This window comes from Seriola dumerili, unplaced genomic scaffold (assembly GCF_002260705.1).
Source record: "Seriola dumerili isolate Sdu_G_001 unplaced genomic scaffold, Sdu_1.0 BDQW01000068.1, whole genome shotgun sequence".
Classification (NCBI taxonomy): domain Eukaryota; kingdom Metazoa; phylum Chordata; class Actinopteri; order Carangiformes; family Carangidae; genus Seriola; species Seriola dumerili.
In genome coordinates, this window is record NW_019174323.1 from 8,618,728 (window position 1) to 8,642,353 (window position 23,626).

The 23,626-nt window shown below is 39.5% G+C and overlaps 1 protein-coding gene across 2 annotated transcripts in view; it reads right to left on the minus strand.

Moving 5' to 3' along the window:
- LOC111219856 (vinculin) overlaps positions 1 to 17,398 on the minus strand; it is a 28,401-nt gene extending 11,003 nt beyond the window's left edge. For both annotated transcript variants that reach the window (XM_022742691.1, XM_022742690.1), the window contains exons 1-6: positions 17,051 to 17,398; positions 5,552 to 5,622; positions 2,779 to 2,929; positions 938 to 1,046; positions 512 to 634; positions 160 to 320 (exon numbers count right to left, since the gene is read on the minus strand). In XM_022742691.1, coding sequence (XP_022598412.1) covers positions 160 to 320; positions 512 to 634; positions 938 to 1,046; positions 2,779 to 2,929; positions 5,552 to 5,622; positions 17,051 to 17,218 — 783 coding nt within the window. In that variant the 5' untranslated portion in view covers positions 17,219 to 17,398. The remainder of the gene's footprint in view (positions 1 to 159; positions 321 to 511; positions 635 to 937; positions 1,047 to 2,778; positions 2,930 to 5,551; positions 5,623 to 17,050) is intronic.
- Between the last annotated feature and the right edge of the window lie 6,228 nt (positions 17,399 to 23,626).

Consider the following 23,626-nt stretch of genomic DNA (forward strand, 5'->3'; position numbering starts at 1 on the left):
AAAAAAAAAAAAAAAAAAAAAAAAAAAGGTTAAACACTCTGAGCACCTCAAACAGCAAAGCAGCCTATTTTTCTTCATTTATGTTTATAATAAAAGTGTGTGCATGTGACTTTGATGGCCATAGACAAACTAAGCATCATATCATTTATTCGTGCGTACCTTGTTGGCCCAGGCGTCCTCATCCCAGGACGTCAGCTGCAGCACTCTGATGATCTCGTTTATCTCGGCGCTCATCTTCTCAACAGTGAAGTTTCGGTTCTTCAAGGCCTCCTCCACACCCTGGCTGCCAGACGTCTTGGTTGTCACAAATATTTTGATACCTGAAATACAAAACAGAACTCACAATAAACAATTCAATATATCCACTCAATAATACCAATACTCTGCGTAGGGTGTGTGCCAGTGTCTTTGCTTTATGTAAAAAAGAAAAACATCAAAATGGAGAAAACAAAAAACTAGAAACGGTGCAATGCTGAAGAATCTCCTCTCTGTGAAGGCAGTGTAGGATTACCTGAAATGAGGATGGGCAGCAGCTCTTTGACTGTGTTCATGGAGTTGACCAGCATCACGCGGTGCTCCTGGTGGGTCAGCTCCTGCTGTCGCTCATCAATCATCTTTGCCATCTTTGTCATTCCTGGACAAAAAAACAAGAGGTGGAAAGGAGAGACACTTAGAACATTTAAACAAATAATAAGCTTGAAGTGTAATTTTGTAGACACGTTGTACTTCTTACTCCAATACATTCCTCTGACAGTCAACGTCACAATGTACTTTTACTTAATTTGCGTGCTCCTAAAAACACATATGAATGCTTATATGTCAAAAACAAAGTGTTAACTCATACACACCAAGAATCTGTCAACTAAGACACTACTGTCAGATACTGTTATGTCAAGACTTGAGTAAAGTAATCCTGCCACTGTGTCAGCAGACTGACCTGGTCCAAGGTTCTTTGTGTATGTGATCAAGTCCTCCATGGACTCCACCACCTCTGCCACTGTCAGGTACTCAAGGATGCCTTTGCATACGCGGATTATTTTGCGGACCTGAGATAGTGGTGGGATAAAACAACATCAAGCACTAATTCAAAAACAACAGTGCATTTCCAGAGAAAAGCGATTACGCAAACACAGCACCCCCACCCCTCCTGCCCCCTCCCATTCACATCCTCTCTAATTGCACAATGCTGCCTACTGACATTCCAGCCTCTTTCACTCCAGCTTTATTTGGACTGCTGGAGTCACCACTCCACTATACAGAGTGATCCCTGAGCTGCATTTGAAAACATGATGGCAACGCTGACTGATGACTCCTGCTGAGTCCTGCTGAGTCCTGCTGACTGCTGCAGACAGCGCTGGGACGCCCGCCTGATATCTGCTCACAGAGAGCTGATGTGCAACTTTTCTATTTTACTCTCCATCCCTGAGAGGATAAGGAGGATGGGTCTGATTGATGATACCCCTGCTTGGTGTAAGATTTAAGAAGTGTTTGTGTAAGAAATATGAAGTTTGTATAAGTTCCACTGGCATGTCTGCCACATTTATCTACCTCTGTGTCTCCTTTATAAGCCTTACAGCACCCAAGAGAGGGGTGGGGTGGTGAGGGGTGGTGGTGGGGGTTGATACTATCCCTATAACAGAGGGGCCTGTGGCAGCAGATCTCTTTCTCACTCAAGTGTCCATTAAAAAGATATTAAAGCCCTTCCAGCTCGCCTACTGCTCATTGAAAATCAATGCTACAACCCTTAACACAGTTACACGCTGTGTTAGCTATGTTGTGTCCATTTCTCAGCTTCTGTTGTTTTCTGAACAATTCCCACAGCTTGCTATGATAAAAATACAGTCACACATCATCTTTTACAGCCTGATCAATACTGGATTTTTCAGGCGGATAATCTGATAGGTAAATATTAGCTGATATTTACTTATTAAAGAAAAAATAAACAAAAAACAACCATTGGAATTTGGTTACTAAGGAGACATGATAAAGATACGTCAGGGGCAGGATATCTAAAAAAAAAACCCCAAAAAAAACAAAAAACATGTACTGCAGTCATCAGCTTATCACAAATTCTGTTTCCTGCTTTTTTTTAATATCTATAGCCAACATAAGGCAGTCACATTTTATGCAGTTTTTACAGAACAATGTCATTGCTTTTAACATGTGCCACTTTTTTGGGATTAGTTGGTGTTTAGCCTCTGATGTTTTGTGTCTATTATGTTTTGGTACATTTTTGTGGTATTATCTGTCCCCATTTGTATTTTCATATAAAACCCTTGATCTCATGATGCCGCCCAATCTTGACCAGGACTCATTGGCAAAAGAGATATTGTATCTCAAAGGGACCTTTTTGGTTAAATAAATCTTTAAATATCTGACCAGTCCAAGTGAGAGGAGAAAATAAAAAAAAAAATCAAGCACATGTAAGCGCACATCATTTTGCTCTAATGCTTTATTAATGCACTGGGAGAACTCAGAGCACAAGAGGCAGACAAATCAATTCTTCCATCGTCAGGAGTCGCATCAAAGCATAATTGAATTCACATGTGTTTCTGAGGTTAAGGGCACAACTGCATCCTGGTGTGCTAGAATACACAGAACCTCTAAAACTGATGATATCTAGCAGTGTCACTGCATCTATATTTCTTTCCTGTAAAGTCTTAAAAATGAACTCCTTGCTCAGCAAACAGGCTTCTGCCGGTTAACAGATTTTTCTAAATAAAATATAGAATGATTGAATGAATGAACAAATAAATGTATGAAGGAATTAATGAATACCTCAGCCTCATCAAAGGTCAGGAGCAGGTCAGAGGTCCCAGAGAGGATGCCCCGGGAGCCATCGATGAGGTAATCCCGAGCAGGAACAGAGTATGGATCGGCTTTCAGCATGGAGGCAGCCTGCACCAGTTTAGTGCATGCATTCTCCACTCTGTGGAAAGCACAAGACGATTAATTTAAAGACCAGTGGGAAAAAAAAAAATCCTCAAAAACAAGTCATGCTGATGCCCTTCAGAAGCCAGATGGACAGTACACATGGAAACAGCAAATTGCCTGCAGCAAAAACAGATGGAAGCTTGAGGATACAGTTAGTCATAACATACTGTAACTACTGTCTAAACATCGATTTTGTTTCATTTTCTTTTCTTATATGCTTTTCATCATGTTTTAAGCAAATACCTATGTGTAAGCTAATGGAGTCTATATCCGATGGGTAGTTCTCTCTACACCTACAGTTATGTCAAAGCCTAAAACAACTATTCTTCATACATTGATCTGATTGATATGAATTTAGGGATTATAATCAATTAACCTGATTAATTAGACTGCTGAGATTTGACTGTAACTGATGCTGGCTGGAATTAAAAGTAACCAAGTAATAACAAAATTATTAATATCAAATTTCAGCTCAAAAGAAAGAGAGAATTCACACATCAGGTGAATAGCTTATTCTCACCTTAGTTGTCCTAATATTATGGTCAGTAGTTTCCTTTCTGTATTACAAGCTGTGTACAATACAGCACACAGCTATAGGACAGCATGCACTAAGAAACAAATTATCATGTAACCGAAGCAAATAATGTAAACATTTACTGAATCAGAAATATATTGTGAAGTTCCTATTGATATGTCTCAGGTGTTTCTAACCAGCAAGCTGATGGTGAAAATACACTCAAAACAGTCAAATAGTGCTTTTAGTCAATTTTTGATCATTTTAAATGCATTTACAGATTTATTCATTCACAGAAACATGATGGTTGCACAAAGTAAACTGTGAGTAAATGTGTTGTGGTATTGAACTTTACCTAGAAAAAGAATGTAAGAAATAGCCAAATGAATTGAGCATGAAGGGTCACTCTTGATCTTGCAAATAGCAGTTCAACAAAAAAGTCTTAACTCAAGGACCACCAAGTAGAGTTTTCCCACAACCTCTGTCTCATGAAATGCAACTGGAAGAAATCTACTCCGTGGATCTTAACTTGAGATTTTTTTTGTCAAAAAGCTTAATGAATGAGAGACAGGACAGGCCATTTCATTTTCAAGCAAATTCTTGGGTGAGCAGGACAGGGTGTGGGGCAAGATGGGAGCTGGGTAAACACTCTTAACAGTTCCAGTGGCTAAGCATCTAAGGATAGAAGGTGTGATAAATTGTAATGAGACAAATCTGTGATTTGTGAATTCGGGCTACATAAATAAAACTGACTTGATGTAACGCACATGTAGAGTAAGAGTATGTTTATCTTGTGACACAGAAGTTAACTTTTTCTCACAGGATATGACTGGAAACCACAGCAGACTTCAGCACTGTGGCTGGCCTCAGCCCAATTTAACCCCTGCTTCCACAGAAAAGTAAATGATTGATAGTTGCCTCCTGGGTGTGATGCACTCAGTGAACTACAGAGGAGCAAAAACTGCAGGTTCATTCTTTGAGTCAGCGTCATACATGCCACCTGCATAGTATCATAACAGCAATATTGCACAAAGAAACAGGCAACAAGCCAAGGACCGCCACATGTTGTAGTTCCCACAATGTACTAACTTTCTACTTTTGCCTACAGGCCAAATGTTGCCGCGGTAACACAGGAACGTTATTGCTATTTTCCACATTTTAGGCCTTGCAGAGGGGCCAAACGAGAGGAGCTCAGTCTCATTCTCATTCTTCTGGAGGAACAATTCTTCTTAAGGATAAAGGCTAACATATGTGCATGACATCAAGGCTGACGTACGTGTGTGTGTGTGTGTGTGTGTGTGTGTGTCTGTGTGCATGTGTGTGTCTTTGCAGAGCCAGCCAGCAGTGTCCTTCAGCGTGCACTAGCGAGAAACAGCCCATGCATTAACCGGACCCTGACAGACACTATATTTAGTGAAGGAGACGCATTCCATCGCATGTGCTGATGGATGACGACAGGGTGACGATGTGACTTTGAGGCGCCAAATGTGTTGAGTCTGATGACCTGTGCCTGCCAATGCATTTCATCCCTGACCTTGGGGGGCTCCCAGGACCCGCCTCTCCCTCCCACAACTACAGTCTCTCGTGTAATGGGGAACGGTGAAACTGTGTGATATGAACAGACGGCAGCTGGGAACAAGTTAATGATTTAACTGATGTGGAGTCAGCTAGGGAAACAAATGCAACGGTTACATATGTACACCTCTTCTTTTCTATATGAATACATACCCCATTTTTGTGTGTGTGTTTTATGTGTCGACAGAAAAAAAAAAAGCAGCAGCAGCAGCCAGTGGCGCTTATGTATAAAGACATGTACAGTATGAGTTTGTGGCCCTTCTCCTTTAGGGTAAAGGAGCTCCTCCCTGGGCAAAAAAAATATCTATGTTACACCAGGGCAAGACTCTGAGGCACTTAACATGCCATGTCTGACCTTTGCTTGGGCACAACCAGCCATTACTGCAGCAGATAAAGAGAGAAAGAGAGCCAAAGAGAGGCTAGTGGGTTCCATATCCTGCAGAGAGATAATCACTTCATCTAAACACATCTGAGATGCTTTGTCATTGCATGAAATTGAGGTATGCAAAGTGATCGCATTGTGCTTACTTGATAAAAGCTGGTGGCATGTCCCTTTTCATAATCTGGTCCTCTGTGGTTTGTACAGTCTCCTTCCCCACCTGGAAAACACAGATACTTTATGAGTAAAAATCAGTCAACTGTAATTTAATGGAACGAGACATCTCAAGTAAATAAAAAAGTAATGTACGATCAATGAGATACACAACAGAACCCAAGAGAAAAGACAAAGACAAGACATTTACAAACAGTGTTTTACTACATTTCACCTAATTTTTATTAATTAGAGAGCTTAGAAAAAATATTTCATAAATCAATCATTCATAACGTAATTTATATTACTTTGCACAAGTAATGTAATGATTGATGCCAACAAATTTGATTAACACAAGTTAATTAACGTGAACCTGTTTTCAAAACCATTGCTCACATTGACGTATCCAGTAAGTTTCAAACTGACTTCACCAATTTGTCATTCACCCCGTCTGTTTCATCTCCTTCAGGGTCACAGGAGCCCGGAGCCCAAAGGTCTGTGCAGGTCATTGGTCCATTACAGTGTCAACTCAGATGCTATGCAATCACATTCACTTTCACACAACAGTGTAGAGTTTTGTGACGAGGAGGAGGAAAACTGTGGCAGGCAACTCAAGTGAGCGTAGTGAGGACATGGCAACTAGACGTGAAAAACTTTTAGCTTTGTAGTGACAATGCTTAAAACCGAGCCATAATACAGCGTCTACTTCTAGCAGTTATTACTGCAAATGGTTTGAGATAAATCATAGGTTATTGTTTGGATATCTTTGCCTTTTTTGTTTGGATTCTGGAGCAGGACATTATGGTAATGTACTTCATACCATGACTAAATATGCAAGCCAAGACAAGCCATGTGATTTCAGCATTTTTGCTATTTTTATATTACTTAGATTATTGACTGAACACTTCGATGAATCAGACTTTTAATAATATCTAATATACAGAGATTTGTGAAGTTGTGTTGATTTGAATGCTTCATCAGAGCGTTGTCTGCCAAAATTATGACAGATGTTGAGAGTTACTTTTAGCACAGGAAATATGTGTTTTCAGTTGATTGGGTAGAGTCAGTTATAACTCTGATTTATTTGAGGGATTCAGCAGTCTAACCACTGTTCTAAATCATTTCGAAAGGTTAAAGTGCAGTAACTACAGAAATAGCACTAGTGCTTCACACTTGCTCTTGTGATTCTAATTCAACCATGGGATACTTTGACAACAAACCAATGAAAGAATGCGATGCACTCTGTGGTGTTGCAATATAGAGACGAATGGATTTGGTAGAATTCTTCGCTTCCATCTCATCCATTATCTTCGCTTAGCTAAGGTTACAATTTTGACAAGGATACTGCAAACTACTGGTGTATAACCAAACCCTAAATCCGGAACTGGAAGATGCTACATGGTCTGCCGTTATTAATGACAAGCCACTTAGCTACTGTATTATATTTAGGAACTGGTAAAGGTGGAACCAGGGGATGACAAACGGACTCCAGTCGAGACAGGACACACCCACCACCCCATGCTCAGTCCTGATGACTAGCTCATCAGTCATGAGGGTTTTGTATCAGTCAACACTTCGAGCTCCGGCACTAAGTTTCAGAGGAATTTGGCACAGTTGCGCTTGCTCAGCAATGTTTTAAGTTTAGACCTATTACAAATCTTTTATGCAACTTGAGCACACATTTTCTACATCAATAGCATGTCATGTGTATGAGTTAAACTCTGTTACCACAACTTTCCCCCCTTAGGGAGTTTTGTCTTTAATCATGCAGTTTTCCAGAATGTCCTGTTAACTTGTCCATTATTTCAACGAGGCAGCTGCTGGGGGGACGCCAGGCCTCAGCACAGTTATAATGTGTAAAGCAGCTGAACGCCTCCTCTCCTTCAAATGCCAAAATGACTCACCTCCCCCACCATGACCTCAGCGTTGTAGGGAAACACAATTCACCCACGTCAAGCTGCCATGGGTGAGGGATCACACACACGTTCATACCGGGACACGGATCACACCGACTGGGTTAAATGAGCTGCATCACCGGCCAAAAGGGAGACGTTAAACCTTTTCTTTTACATTATGATTATAACAAATATAAAAGGACATGAGCCATTACCTCACTGTCACACATAATTCAGCAATATGTAACATTTTCAACATGTTTCAATGAGCTGAACTTTGCTGCACAATCAAGTACCTGCTATGTGATATGCTATAAGTTAGCCAAGGTTTAGTCAATGTGCTTTTAAACAACGGATCAGAAATGAAAAAGGGTGGTAATGACTGCTGAAAAAATTAGTTGATTAGTCAATCAACAGAAGAACAAGTTTAATAACTTGTTGAAGTCATTTATATCATTTGAAATTTATCAAAATAATCAAGAAGCCTTACTGAAAATGATTTTTAAAAAAGTAGATTCTGCTTTTGTTTTGGTTATTTTGGACGTGGTCGTGATGCTGTGGTGAGCAGTCCCAGAGAGCTCGTCAATGTGTCCGACTACAGGCAGTAGCACAGCCATTCCAGATGGTTGACGTGGAGGCTGAAATGGAGCAGAGCAGACACACATCTCTTCACTCTCTCTTCACTGGACCAGAGGGACTCTGAGTAACTGAGGGGTTATAAATTAGGGCCAAAGGTTGTGCTAAACTAAAACTTAAGCTTAGCAGAGGGTGTCCATCTCAGACTGAAGTGGCAGTGTACATATGCCACCCTGACATTCCACCAATGAGTGGCTCTGAACAAAAGCCAACGACAACAACTAAAGCTGTTCTGTCCCATTCAACTAAAGGGCAGCAGGCCAGGGCTACAGAGGAGGGATATAGGGCACAGACTGAGAAGTAAATATAAGTGAGGAGGGAGGAAGTAACACAAAGACATTACAGCCTTACCAACACTATAGAACACACACAGTACCTTCCTATAAGAAAGTAACACCACTGTCTAGTCTTCACATTCATACAAGCCAAGCATGTTGCAAAAGGTTTAAACCAATGTGCAGATATTTTTTAACTTTTTTGTCCATCTTTGGTAAGTTGTCTATAAGTAGAATGTGAGTGCAGATTTATTTTCATACAATGAAGTGTATTGTATCGCTACATCATATTTATGTATAAAATGAATTAAATTGAAACTATGCAGAAATCTGCAGAAATCACCAAATATATATTTGGTGCATATAATATAAATACTAAAATTTACTTCATATGCACCTCAACAGCTAGCTGATTAATCAATTTGTGGATTTTGCAAGTACCACATAGCAAAAATTTGCAGGTTAAAACCCATTGCATGTGGGGACCGTTTTTGGCTGGACTGCAACAGTGGGAAAGTATTGTGGGCGATTTCCCATAACAAGTAGTCCTAAGCCCACAGTTCGCACCTACACATAGTCTCGCCATGTATTAGGTTTATACCTTGTTTTGTTTGTTTCACTGTCAGATAAAGCAAGTAATTTTTGAACTGATATTATTGACAATTAATAGATTAAATGATTCAATAGAAGAACAAATAAAGTAATTAAAGCAGTTGTACCTTTTCTAAGGCACTGAACTGCAGTTCTGACTGAAAAACTCAACACACTTGCTCATGTAAGAACAGATTTAAGACATCACTAAGATTTATGAGAGTAAAGTCAAGTTTAGACGTGACCTAAACTGAACAAAAGACTGAAGACGGATTGGCTGCACTATAGGTGAACAATGTGGAGGCCAAACACTGAGTGCGAGCAGCATTTAATGAGCGCTGATTCATATTCTCCCCAAACCATCATGCAGGAGTGTCCAAAAACCCAGCAGACTTGAGGCTCTTGGTACTGCATTCAACAGGTCATTGCTATCTTCCTTTTCCTGGTCCCTGTGGAGCCTCTTCCTGCTGTCTGAAGTTCAAAAACAGTCCACAGCTGACCAGCGATCCAAACAATTCACTGCAAAAATAGAACAGCGACCCAAGTTTATAAATGTTGTTGTCAAGCAGTTTGTGGTGCCTAGCCGTCTTTCCTATTTTCAGACTCTGTCATGATTTTGGACCACGTACTGTACTTATGATACAAACACTGACCAGACTCAACAATAGGGCTGCAGCTCGAGATTATTTTAACTACTGATTCATCTGTTGGGTTTTTTGGGCTTAAAAGATTAATAGTTTGCTCTATAACATCTTAGGAGACTACTTGTAGTTACCAGAGGCCAGAATAACATCTTCAAATTGCATGTTTTGCCTGATCAGCAGGACAAATCCAAAGATATTCAATTTACAATAATAAAAAAACTTAAAATAAAAAACTTAAAAAAATAAAGTAGCAGATCACCACATTATTAAATAAAATGTGTAACTTTTTGGCATGTTTCCTTATTTGACAGTGAAGACAGAAAACAGGGGGGAAGAGAGGAAGTGATGACGTGAGGCTGTTGAGTTTCAGCTCATTCTTAATTAGGGCTGAGTCTCACAACCCAAACCACAACACAAATATCCCCTTGCTTAAAAAGATTCTGGCTAACCACTTTAAGAAAGGTCATTTGTTCACTTCCACATTCTTTTTAAAACCTGATTCAGTGTCATTTTCTTCCAAGCTGTCATATACCATGCTACCGGCTGACAGTCTCATTTACCATTTCTATCTGGAGTGGAAACACTGACAGTCTTTTTACCATCCAAGAAAGCTGTGTGGAAACCTTGTGTTGTGAAGTAGCTTGATAAAGTGGCTGCTCCTTTAGAACAGACCTGGCTTTGTTGACAGCAGCCCATCGCTCTGCCCGGAGAAGAAAGGCCACTCTGAAAGCCTCAAGGCTGCCAAGACACAGTCTGCCTTTCACATGTTGGGTAGTTTTAGCACAATGCTGCGTTAATCATGCCGACCACAAAGATCTATGATGGCAAAATTCTGGCAAGTGCCGTCACCGCTGCCCATAGCAATGTCCTACAAATAAACTGTGTATCATTCTGCACACAGGTTTACTTGCTAAAAGTGCAACTCAGACACTGATTCCCACTCTAACTTTGCACTGCAATTTGATGAGATGTGCTCACACAAACTGATGGCACAGCACTCCATTAGCTAGCCTTGATCAATAGTCTCAAATCCATCAAGTGCTGCGTTCTGAGATACCAAATAGCTTTTGACTAACAATGAATCAGGGGCAGCAAAGAGGTTGCTCTGAAGGTCAACACCTTTATCATGCATCTGTCAAGTGGTGTCAAACATGGTTTATTAATTTGGTTCAGGAAGTAGCTACACATGAGGTGTCCAGGGCGATGAAAGTCACAAATCAAATGGCCTGCTTGGCCGTGGCAAAACAAGCCCTGCAGCCAGAGAGAATATATCACAACTATCTATCTCATGTTACAGGAGCTTAGCAGCTCATACAGTGTTACTAGGGAGCGGCACTCATCGGTGTGAAGCCTCCTTTTAAAAAGAAGAGTGAGTCAATACAAAGCTGGCCATAGACGAGCTGTCATCCACCAGAACAAGGTTTGCTAAAAGAAGAGAGATAACAAGAGATTATTTTCATTGCATCCACCGAGGGTTGGGGAGGAAGGGGCGACATCACTCTCGGTTATCCAATGAGATGATTTAATGGATACTGGATTTCTAAAAGATCTAAATCCCAATCAGTGCATAGGGTTGTCGTTTTGTATTAGTAATATTCAAGCCATCATTTGAATATTAGAAAAAAATAATGATTTCAATTATAAAGAAAGTTTATGTATGCTACATACATGCAACAAACCCTAATCTAAAAAGTGTTCCCTGAGACCTCTTTGCCCATCAGTAAACTAAACTATTGTTGCTCTCTTCTATAATGCAAAATGGAGGAATATAGCAAAGGTCTAAGAACAATGAGTGTGAAGTATTATGTTGTAGCGCTTAAATTGGTACAGTACATAGATTCTATCCAATTATATAGTCTTCCCCTTTCCTCGGTACTGCCAGTAGTGAGTGTAGGAACACAATTAAATTATTGCATGTCAACTGTTGGGAAAAACAGCTTCCTGTTTGAACCAGCTGCAAGAGGAGAAAAATGCGTGCAATTGCTGTGTGGTGTCCAATATGTGGTCTGGATAATAGCTTAGATTTCTGCTTGCATTTCAAAAATCCTCTGTCCATGAATGTGACATCTGTAAAAGGCTCTAAAGGTAACCGGGGTAAATATTTGGATAACTTGTGCACATGAATTTGTGTCTTATGTCACAAACTAGTCATTCATAGGCTCAAATTAATCATTTTGTGCATGACTTGTGTCTCCAAATGCTGCAGGTACTGCATGCTCTTCAACCTGCTGTTTTTTCGTTTTTTTTATTCCAATACAAGCCCTGGATAAAGCTTTTTGCCCATGTGAGGCAGGGGCACGTCATTCAATCTGAACAATTAAAGTATTAATTCTTATTAATTTGAACTTGACTTTTTAATCTTTGGAAAAGGAACAGCCCTAGTGCATTGAATTCTTTGTCATGGTCTGTAGCCACAAACATCTCACTGCCAAGGGAGAGGGGTTTCCCTTCGCTGGCTCACACTCCTGTTCCTGAGAGGGGCCGACAGCTGCTGGGTCTTCCTGACTTGGCTGCCCGCATTTCCTCATCATCTCAACACTCCCCTGCAACCTCCTAGTCTTATAAAGTTTAATCAAACTCATGAAAAATAGTCTTCAGATGCAGTATGAATCCATAACAATACAATGCATTTTTGTGAAGCCCTTTTTTAATTGGGAACTACACAAGCGCCCCTTGTCCTGGTATTGTTACCAATGTGACAGAATTGAATGGTGAGCAGTTTGAAATAATTTCCTATGACAAATTACAGGAAGTTGGAGTGCCAGGTAATAGGAAGCTTTTTCTTCCGTCTGCCTTTAAGCACTTTAGTTAATGAACATATTTGTTTCCCCGTTTGTTATGGATTAAAGATGTAAGTGACTGAAATTACTATTCCATACCTCCTCAAATACTGATCCAAACACAGTTTAGTATTTAAAAACTTTTCATTTTATTTGTATTTCTATTCAAGTTTAACGAAACCATTGAACATTTCCAAGTGTGTTGCTGATGTTTCCTGGTCCAGTGAAATGTAAGTCATATCTTTCGCAAAAATACAAAGATTACCATTGAGATTACCTTTTTTTTGGTATTGTTAGTAATTTGTAATTGCAGTAGCAATGCACCAAACAGCGACTGTACAGCCACTTAATGATCTGCAGATAGGAGCATTTATGCAAGTCATGTGAGCCTTGTGATCTGTGCAAACAGGAAGACGAACACTTATGACTTTATCAGTTCCAGGACTCTACTTCACTGGCATTCTTGTCTTTATCCAACGGCTATAAAAATGAGCTATAAAAATAATGAAGTACAACAAGCCTGGAATAAAAAAAAGGGCCTGCATAGTCAACTCAAAAAATGAATGCTGACAAAGATGACATAGCATGTTGTTCTTCCATATACCCCAGTAGGAAAATATTTGAACTCAGAATCACTTTAGACAATAACTTAGTTTAACTGTAAATCTTCACATGTAATGGTTTCATTATGATTCAAAAACCTTTTAGCACCACATTCTCAACTTGAAACTTCAACCTGAGAGATGTGAGACAAAACTAGATTGATTCGCTCCAAGGCAACACAGCTGCATAACTACACAAAGGAAACACTGGAGTAAGTTCTTTATATACAGCTCAGCAGGTTTTGAACCCTGCTAGTAACTTTATAATCGCTGTGACTTTGTCTCATGGTTGCACAAGGCTTGCTTATTGCACAAGCATTGTACATACCAACTCTCATATTTTTCCAAAGCAGAATATTTACCAATAACAGCCACATCCTGTGGGTAAAGACATCTACCAACTTAAAGCTGCATAAGGGGTGAAACATAGATCACAGACACAGATAGTGTGGTTGACCTGAACTGTTGTGTGAACACAGACTCTTCTCTGGGAAGGCTTGCTGACTGATATTCGTACTCAATGTTTCATTCAAAGGATCAGCTCAGCCCCCCAACCCCCACCACCATCAAGCCAGGATGCATTCCTGCTTGCTGGGAATTCTTCACATTCCTCATATTTATCTTTAATTGAGGTCTGAAAACATTGAGGTCAAAGATGCTGATCACTTGTGAAGGGTCTCGGTTAGACCGAACATATTTCATTCACAATGCTTTGTGGTCATGCTACGCTTAAAACACTGGGTCAATTTACGAGGGTCGTACTTTAATCTCCATGCATCTGGAATAATAAGATTAGGCTCTTTCAAATTAATGATTTAAAGGTCTGCACACTTATCACAGTGAACGCACCAGATCTCCTCAGACAGGCTTACACACATAAGAGCATCCTGAAAGCATTGTCTTTTTCTTTGTCTGGCAATAGGAAGAAACCTGACACAACCACTAGAATATGAAGTTTGAAAGGTACAATCATCTGTAACCCACTTTCAGACAGATATTTAGGTCATCCAAAATCCACCTTGATAAACTGTCTTCAAGATTCTATCTCAAGAGATTTCTAACTGAATCCATAAAGGAGGAAGTCTGTGCAACATGTGGTTTTCCTTGCAACACACACAATGAGGTAGATTGCTTTTTTTCCTGACACAGCCCCGCCCTGGGAAAGTCTGGAGAAATGCAATTAGACAGCCTCATCCCTTTCCCCTCCAAGGATGATCCTTTCCTCAACAGTGATATACTCCCCAGTTAGTGGTTTACTTGCAACTGACTTAACAACTGATGCAAAAATTGAGAACATTACAAATCTATTTTTGGAAACAATGAAACATGCATGGGCAAAAATGGCAACACCTACACAGCAAGTTAAAAAAATCTTCAGATAATATTCAACTGTCATCAGAAACAAAGAAATAAAAGATATGAGCCCTACAGCATGATTTCTCATTTGAGCTTCGCAATGTATGACTCACACAACTGGTGGGACTTAAACCAGAAGAAATTACATCTCATCCTTAACTTCAATGAACTCATAACACTGTCCATGTTGTAATGTTGCTGCAGCAACTGGAAATAATTACAGGCCTATCCATTCATTCATGCCACTGTTGGAAACATCTGATCACAATTCAGAGTGTCCAGAGAGCCTGGATCATCTCACCCCAACCTAGCTGAGATTGCACAGGACATTTTCATGTGTCAGGACTTGTTGACAAGCACCGCGTTCATATTAGAGTGATCTGCAACAATGTTTCTATATTTATAGCTGCATTAATTGATTTTCTAGCCGCTCTGGGGCAGAGGAACTTCCAGCTCTGGCATATTATCATCCTGTAATGTTGCTGTGTTAGCTAAAATTTGGCCTACACCTCTGGCAACATTAACATTATTTTCAGTCATGAGTCTACTTGATGAATGTTAAGTCCAACAGTCACTCTCCTTTTAGCTCTGGGTTGATCTCTGGCTGTTTATATGCTCTACATTCTATACTGCCTAGTTACTCGTACTGGGCAGGTAGCTTACAGTGGGTTTATTTGAGCTTTTTGCTGAAAGGGTTTAGGGTTATTTAGGGTTTAACTGGAGTGTACACATGGTAAATGTGCATCTAAAAAGGCTAAAAATATCAGTAGAGCAGTAGAGTTAGCTGTTAATTATCAGTGTGTACATCAGAGCAAGCCACATCTTTCAGTTTATTGTTAATATGAAAAATATTGGCATAAATTTAAGCTCCATTACAGTGTGTTTATGACATTTCAACTATGTTTGACTGTACACACTTTAACTCTGCAGGTATGTGGACATATCTAAACTGATAAGAGGTGTGACTTATTTTCTTTGACATCGCACACCCATCATCGCTATTAGTTTGAAGGAAAAACTCAAACCCAATATAACTGGGTAAGGACTAACTATCACAGATTTCAGTGAAATATTTTACAATGTGTAACCAAATGTGACAGTATTTATGAACTGTTACCCAAGGGAAAAAAAAGTACCTTCACAAAACACTGACGTCACTTAAGTATGTTTAGGTAGACAAGGCCTTCTGTCAACATATTTAAGTTAAACATAAACAGAATACACTTTTTTAAAAACTTCAACATAATTTCCCTCAGAGGAAGGAAACCTTGCTGGTGTGGAAATATAAATAACACACACAATGGGGTACAGACCTACAGTTTCAGAGTGGAAAAACAAAGGCATAGAATGAAGTGTACTGGCACGAGGTGGTTCTGGACCTAAAACCTACTAAATAAATTGGGGGGCAATGGGAAGCAGTCCTTCTAAACTAAACGAAGCATTCCTTTGCTGACAGGACACGCCAGAGCAATTGTCCAAATTTATCACCCAACAACTGCCAGGGTCTGTGTGCTTGACCAGGCTGACATAGAGGAGAACACACAGGAACCAAGCCTGCCTTAATATAGCTTATATCTCTTCCTTTCCATAAAAGCCACAATATCTGTCATGTGCCTCATATCTCTTTGTTTCCTTTGTAGGAAAGTTGCCATGTGTTGGTTGGTGTTTTCAACAAAAAACTTTAGGAAATGCAATTGACATTTCCTTAGTTGGTGCTATGATACTTATATTGTGGCTCTGAGGAACACCATTGTGGTTAGGTGGTGTTTGATTCTAAAAATAATGTAAACTGCAGCTGCATGTGGTCAAGGGGTGCAAGTATTTTAGGGTTTTCAAAAAAAAAGACAAGTCTCCAAATGCATAATTAATAGGCCCAAAGCCATTTGAATTGCTCTGTGTGGGTAGAAAAACATCATGGGTACCAACTAGATATAATAATGTATGAGCACTTGCCATAGTGCATCAAGAAGCATTTGGTTCGGTTTGTTTGCAGGTTCTTTCAAAATTTTGTGAACAACTGTGGTTAAATCGTGTGGTTTCACATTCTGGGCTATGAACTGCTGACATCTGACATATAATATTTACGATTTGTCGTTGTATTTGTATCAATGGTCAATCATTTTTCCAACTGTCCCATGCAACAATATGAACATCTGTTTGGAAGCTTTGGTTGCAAATCATATGGAGGGCGATGGACTGTCCCGCCTACTCTATGGTTTAGTAAACTGAGGTTCGTGTAATCAAACATTTTCTGTATTTGAAGTTCAATCAGATTCTAATACACAGAAACATTCAAAGACAATCAGAGCAGTCGTTGTGTGAGGTAAACTGGATTCAACGTTAAAGTAATTCACTGTAGCCTATCCCAGTACCTGGCTCATACATACCAGCGGCAGTGCCTACGTCAAGATATGGCAGTCAGCTACAGAGGAGGCAGGGCATATTTTCAAGGGGAAAAGGGCGTAACTGCCCTTTGCCCCAAGTCAAACAACTTCCAGAAACTTTGATAGCATCCATACATCTTTCCTTCCATTAAATACATAAGACACAGGTAGCTACTTTCGTATTCTAGTAAGTATTGTGTTTCAATGCTCTCAAGTAAGTTAATTTGAGAGCGGACGGTGTGGGACAAAGAGCGACAGGTAGCCTACAACATACGCCTAGTTTAGGCAGACTTTACCCGAAGCAATTTTACCAAGGGAAGAAAGTTACTCACCCGCACAAGGTTGCTAACAGCCGCCTGCACGGCAGCAACCGGCGCCGACAGATCTGGGATAGCTTTCCCGTCAACTTCACCTTCTTCGTGCATTATCACCAGATGGGATATCTGCTGAGCCACCGGCTCCAGAATACTTTCTATCGTCTTCGTGTGAAAAACCGGCATGGTGACAACTTTAGACCACTATCCAAGAGAAAAAAGATTCGCTCTCCAACCACTTAAGGCAGTTCACTCCCAAACTCCCGCTACGAAAGCCTAAAAAGCAATCCCGGTAGCTTTTTTCCAGGACAGTTTCACTCTCCGGTGTGAGAACTACAACTACTCCCGTCAAACCATAAACGTGAAAAGCTCCCAGCCAGAGAGTGGGCGCGAGGAACCTAAACGTCAACGAACTATGTCCGCCCTCTAGCCAATCAACAAGCGGGAAGGCAAGTTCCCTGGTGTCCGATTGGTCGATCGGGGTGCCGCTCTGTGTCAGCACCTCCCGCGTCCACACAGGCAAGTTTGCTCGAAATCCGAGTGCTCACTAAATTACGTAATAGATCCTCATGCCCTAAAAAGGGAAATATGTGTCTACTGTTTGTGAGGAGTAGATTCCAGCAGCTGTAAATTACATAGTCAGACAAGTTCTTTTGGCACTTACAGAGCAGAAACTGGAGCTGTGACTGATAGGATATCAGATTTCAAACCACCCTGAAAACATACATCATAAAAGAGGATATTCCTAATAAACTTCAATCTCATCACTGTAGATACACCTATAAGAGAGGATAATGACATTTATTTTTGTAATCTACTCATCACAAAATAGTCAATTACAATCTACAGTGTATGAACATGTATTTCAGTTTCATCACAGCACTGTGAATGTCTTGTGGAGTCATTTTGCCAATTGCAGTGATCCAAAATTACTTTACCACTTATTATAAATAACACCAGCCCTGCGCAGTTGTTGACAAACTCAGGACAAAGCTTTGTCAAAAGTGTCCCAAACCAACATGGCACATTTTTTCAATTCCTTCTCTGTCCCATCCTCACACCCTGAAATAACAATATTTGAGGATTGAAAACCAACTGCCAAGCAAAGCAGCTAAGGAATTCCCACAGAATCCCAAGAGGGGCTGCAAGGCAGCAGCCCATTCCCTAAAAAGGAAGAGTCCAAAATGAAAGAATCAAGGAAGTCACTTTGTTTGAACTCTTTTGTAAACATGCAAGGGGCTGATATGCTACCACAGGCACTTATGTGGCTACAAAGGCAAAACTGCTTACAGGATGTAATTTCTCACTTTAATATATATATATATATATTTATTTTATGTCTATCCATTTTATCTTGATAAAACAAACACAAAATCAGCAGACACCAGCACCAAATATGTTTCATCCTGTAACTCCCAAAAGTCAGATAAATGGACTATCTTGGAGAGTCCATCCTGAATATAGACATCAAAGATGGCCTGTCGTTTCCTCAGTTCTCAGGTTACTGACAGGGCCGTCCCGTGTGTCCATGCTGGAATGTGAGCAAGGCTACTCAAGATGGGTGGTCTACACCTTCCCCTACTGTCCAACTTCCCTACTGATAAAACGATCTGGCAGGTTCCCGCTGCTTCTGCTGCATGGAGGTGGGATCACATCCTGAAAAAGCAGTGCAAACAGTGTGTGTACTCAACAACATAAAGCTTGGATTTGTAGTGTACAAAACACACACAGATAGACAACCAACTCACAACCAAAAGAGTAATTCAATATGACAGTCTGTTGTCAGAATTCACCAAGTTTTTAGTGAAAGGTTTCTCACCCCAGACCAGTTGATAGAGGCTTTTATATCTTTTAGTTTCCTTTTATAATCTCTACAAAAGTCAGCAGTGGGTGCCATCCTGTGGTTGAAAGGAGTAAATACAGTCAGTGGAATGGGAACATGGAAACATTGAAAGCTTCACATGTCACTCATTCATTCAGTTTCTTTATTCCAGTTATTTTTTGCCCAAGAGTCACTTTTCAATCTGCAGGAAGTTGTTAAAAAAAAATTGCAGCTCAAAGTGAAAATCAGCTCAGAATTGCTGAGGGCACATCCTGCTGTTACACTGATTTTCTCTGACTTGAATCATGTGAGTGACTCTTCTGGCCAAATAATGACAGAACTGGTCAATTTCATTTGACAGTGGATGGAGAACACCTGTTGGGACTTCAATGATTGGGGCTGCAGCCAAAAGTACATCATCCCTCTAAGATCCTTCTTTAGAAATGTACAAACATGTTTTATTAAATGACAAATATAGAGGACTGAATAATATGGCTAAATATCTAAAAAGTAAGAGCATGATCCTGCCTTAAATTCTAAAGTTAGTTTATGTATTGCTGCATTACATTTATTGATTGCATCAATTAAAGATGCTGATAAATGACTTTAAGGTACCAGTATGAATTTGTTATCCTATAGTTGGCCTGTTATGGTGGTACAGTGAATTGTACTTCATCATGATGTAGTCAGTATAGCATAAATATGGAAGCTAGCTTCTGATGCTGTTTAGATTTCTTGTGGAGAGTATCCTTTAATCCCCCAAATTCACATGTGGGCCCAAATCAAATGTTCTATCAGGACTTACCTTTTAAATCTAAGACATGGTAAATACCTGTCATCACTTTGACCTGCAGTATATTAGATAGACTGCAAAAAAAAAAGACGATGCAAATCTGTATCTACTAAATCTGTGTATATAATAAAGTTTGGAGAACACCTAAGTGTTGCATGGATTTCACTGGTAATGTCTCTTTTATTTCAGGACTTTGACTAGGATGCGTCTCCTACATCCCACATATTGTCATGTGCAAGATAAAGTATGGCTAAATAGTGAAACATGAACCCCAGTCTTCAGTGTCAAAGTACTGTGCTTTTTACACCCACCCAACCAGACCTATGTGCTTTTTAAAATTTTATTTATTTTGACATGTCAGGTGTAAGTAATTAAATTAACAATGCCTGAATTCGATCTAGCTGTTTTAGTTTCAGGGACCTGGCAAAGTGCATGTTGAGTCACTATTGTATAATGTCATGTCACTTTCATCTTTGGAGCTAAATCAACCAATGAATGAAATCTGTGCATCATTACATTTATTCCAAAACATATTAGTGTCAGACGGGACGAGACATATAAGCAGGTTTTAAAGGAATAGTTCAATACTTTGGGAAATTCAGCTATTCTCTCTGAGAATGAGCTGAGAAAATCATTATCCATTTCACGCCTGTTAAATATGGACTTAGAGCCTGCATGTATTTAGCCTATCTTAGCAGAAAGACTGGAAGCAAGGGGAATTAGCTTCAATGTTCAAAAATAGCCACTTTATAAAGAGGGGCAAGGCTGATCTGACACTGATAATAGACCAGAGGCTAAGCTTAGTGGACATCATGTCCAGAAAATGTGAAAAAGAGAGAGTGAAAATAGAGAAGAAATGTATTTATGGCAATGATGATTATGTGTGGTAAAATACTTTGGCAGTTTTTTTCTCAAAGCCCCATTGCTGTTTTCAACCTTAATAGAAACTGTGTTTAGCTTTGCTACACAGTTGTATAAGATGGCAAAATGAAAGTTCTGGCCCAACATATGTCTATGTCGTCGGCCTAAATCTGGCTGGTAACCTTCGGTATTGACTGACAGCCAGAAGATTTTCCGTGTGTGGGCCAGAATTGGTCCAGATGTAGAAGTCGCATCTTACAATCATGCTGAATATATGGGCCAGATTTGGCCAGTGGAACCAGGTGTATACTGGGCCTGAAGAAAACAAGCATGTGGCCCAAGTATGGGCCGGATTTATTTTGCCATATGCACTCACAGTGAAGGCACAAGAATAAGAGCAGGACAATGAATGTAATATGTGGAGGTGACATATTTTGTAATATGTTAAAAGACCACATGAGGGCACAAATGTTTGCAAATAGAGAAGTCTTTGTGTAACACTTAATATAGACAGATGACATATGTATAGTTTCAGATACGATTTCTTTTACGTTTTGAAATGTAGAAGTTTCTGAAGTATATGAGAATGATTTTTATTTTGATTGATTAATGCTTTGACTTATATTTGATTCTCTTGAGTTGATAACTGTTTTTTAGCATAATTAATTAGTTTTGGTCAATTCTTTTTCTGTCAGTTCTGTGTGTTTGTAACACTGATATAATGTCTCTTGATCTCATATGATATACATGATATACCTGGCTGACATTATATGTAAATTATGAAATTTAGTCTATTTTTGATAATAAAAGATTAAAGAAGATTAAAGACCTTTTCTGTCATATTAACTACATGGTCATCTCTCTGATTTAGTATGTCATAAATTCTAGAGAGTCAGCAAGAAAGCACTGCTCGAGGTGTCTGACTCAGTACCATTGTCATGTCCTGTGACAACGGCAGCTTCAAAAATGTGGAGAGGACTCACAAAACTACTCTCCACCTTTAATACTCTCATGAAAAACTAACATCACTGGATGACCGCAACATTATCATACTGTAGTCACGTGCTTCGAGCTGACTTCAATTTGACTTGGTTTGTTTTGTAGTTACATCTGTTGGTTAACTGGTAGGGAGGTGGTTATCTTCTGAGAGAAAATGTACCAGATGCTATGTGTATAGCTAACAGATGAATATATCGTATTGTATATTGAACATGAGCATCATGTGCAGCGCCTCATTGGCTACAGCATGCTTTTATGGAAACTACCATTAAGCTCTAAGATGCTGTCATTTTGACTTCTGATTCTTCAGAGTCTATGTCTTTTACATCCTTTAATAAACCTTTTTTGTATGTCAGCATTATATATTTATTATCTGTGTAAATGTGGGATCTTGAACAGAATTTTGCACAGTGCCTTTTTGCATAACAGACACTTGGAACAATAAACTAACAACTGAACAGAGAGCTGGCAAATTGTTGCTGAATCAAGGAGAGCCTGAGTTTGGACAAGTGTGAGTTCACTCAGCCATCTCATATGGAACTGGTTTATTTTGTTAATACAGAATATGGACTGAACTAATTCGCGTTTGGGCTTTTGGATCATCACTTCACACAAGCATACACCAAGTGAAGCTCAGCAAAAATCTCAACATCTAAACTACATTTAGTCCAACACCAGTTATTATGTCATCTATATGATTTAAGCACATTAAAGTCAAAACAATTTATGGCTTGGAGCAGACATTGCTTATATAATGTTAAACTGCAGCATCAATAAACAGTAGCTCACCATTTGTATATACTGTAGCTTGAGGTTGGCTTTGAGTGCAGCTGAGTGTATAGCGGCAAATAAACAGTTGAACAGGAGCACAGCAGTTGTGTGTAACTAGGATTTTAAGAATACATAAATCCAACACTCAGCAGAGTAGGGTTCAGGTGATCAGGTGTCAGGTAATACGATCAAACAATATAAATTTGCCAGCCGTCAGAGATTTTCTCCAACTGTTTATATGAGGTATCTCTCCCTTAAATATATCAGGGTGTTTAAGGCTGTGGTGGGCAATGTTGCAAATCAATACACAGATTAAGATAATATTGGAATTTGACTTGATATTTTATATTTGCATCAATGTGATAATGTTCCTTTAGTTTTAATTCACTGGGTATGACAAAAACAGACATACCTGTTTTTTGTCCAGTTTCACAACAGATTTTCCAGAAACAAGATGCCAATAGAAAATTATATATAAGATTTTATCCATATAAGCGACCTCTGCTTTTTAGTAGAGGAATTTTCCTTAGGTGAAAAGAGAAAATGTAAATGTGTCTACCTATCTTATGCAGCCAATATTACAGGAAAAAATAATTATGTAAATGGACTGCAAGACAATGCTATTCTATCCTATATCTCTGTAGCCAAAACAATATTACCCTCAATAGTTTGCTAATAGTTTGTAATGACCACTCAAATCTAAGTTTTTATATTGCAAAGCCATGCAGGCAAAGAGCATGAAAAAAACATAATGCTCATAACAAACAACAGCCAAAGTCAAAATAATCTCATCCACTTAAAGAAATAGTTAATAACAATGTAATTATAGCACATAGTTGCATGACAGCAGTGGAGCAGAAATGATCAACAAGCAGAAGTCCATGTCACTGGCCACACGCAGATCAGTGGAGAACACATGCAGAACGACCCAGCAGCAAGAACAGCCAGAAACCTCGGCAGCCACAAATCAGACAAATACTGCTGAGCACACAAACATGGACTAAGCAACCACAACATTCATGTTGGCTTAGGAAACAAATACTTACCTTAACTGTGAAGCAGCGGTCTTTGGCATCTCAGAGGACATGTTTCTTGGTCCAAAGCTGTAGGCATAAGGAGAGGTAAACCCTCTGCCAAATTGGTTTCAGCAAACAATATTTCTTTCAGTAGTTGCAGCAGTTAGCAGCAGAGTTAGCAACAGTAGCACAGCTTGATGTGAAAGATGTCGAGCTGTCATGTCATGTCTCCAATTGTCTGCCTGAGCTACTGTAGCACGTTAGCATCACTATTTTTAGACAAAAGTAATTGCAATAATTTACAAAGTTAACATGGAACTTGACCAAGCCAG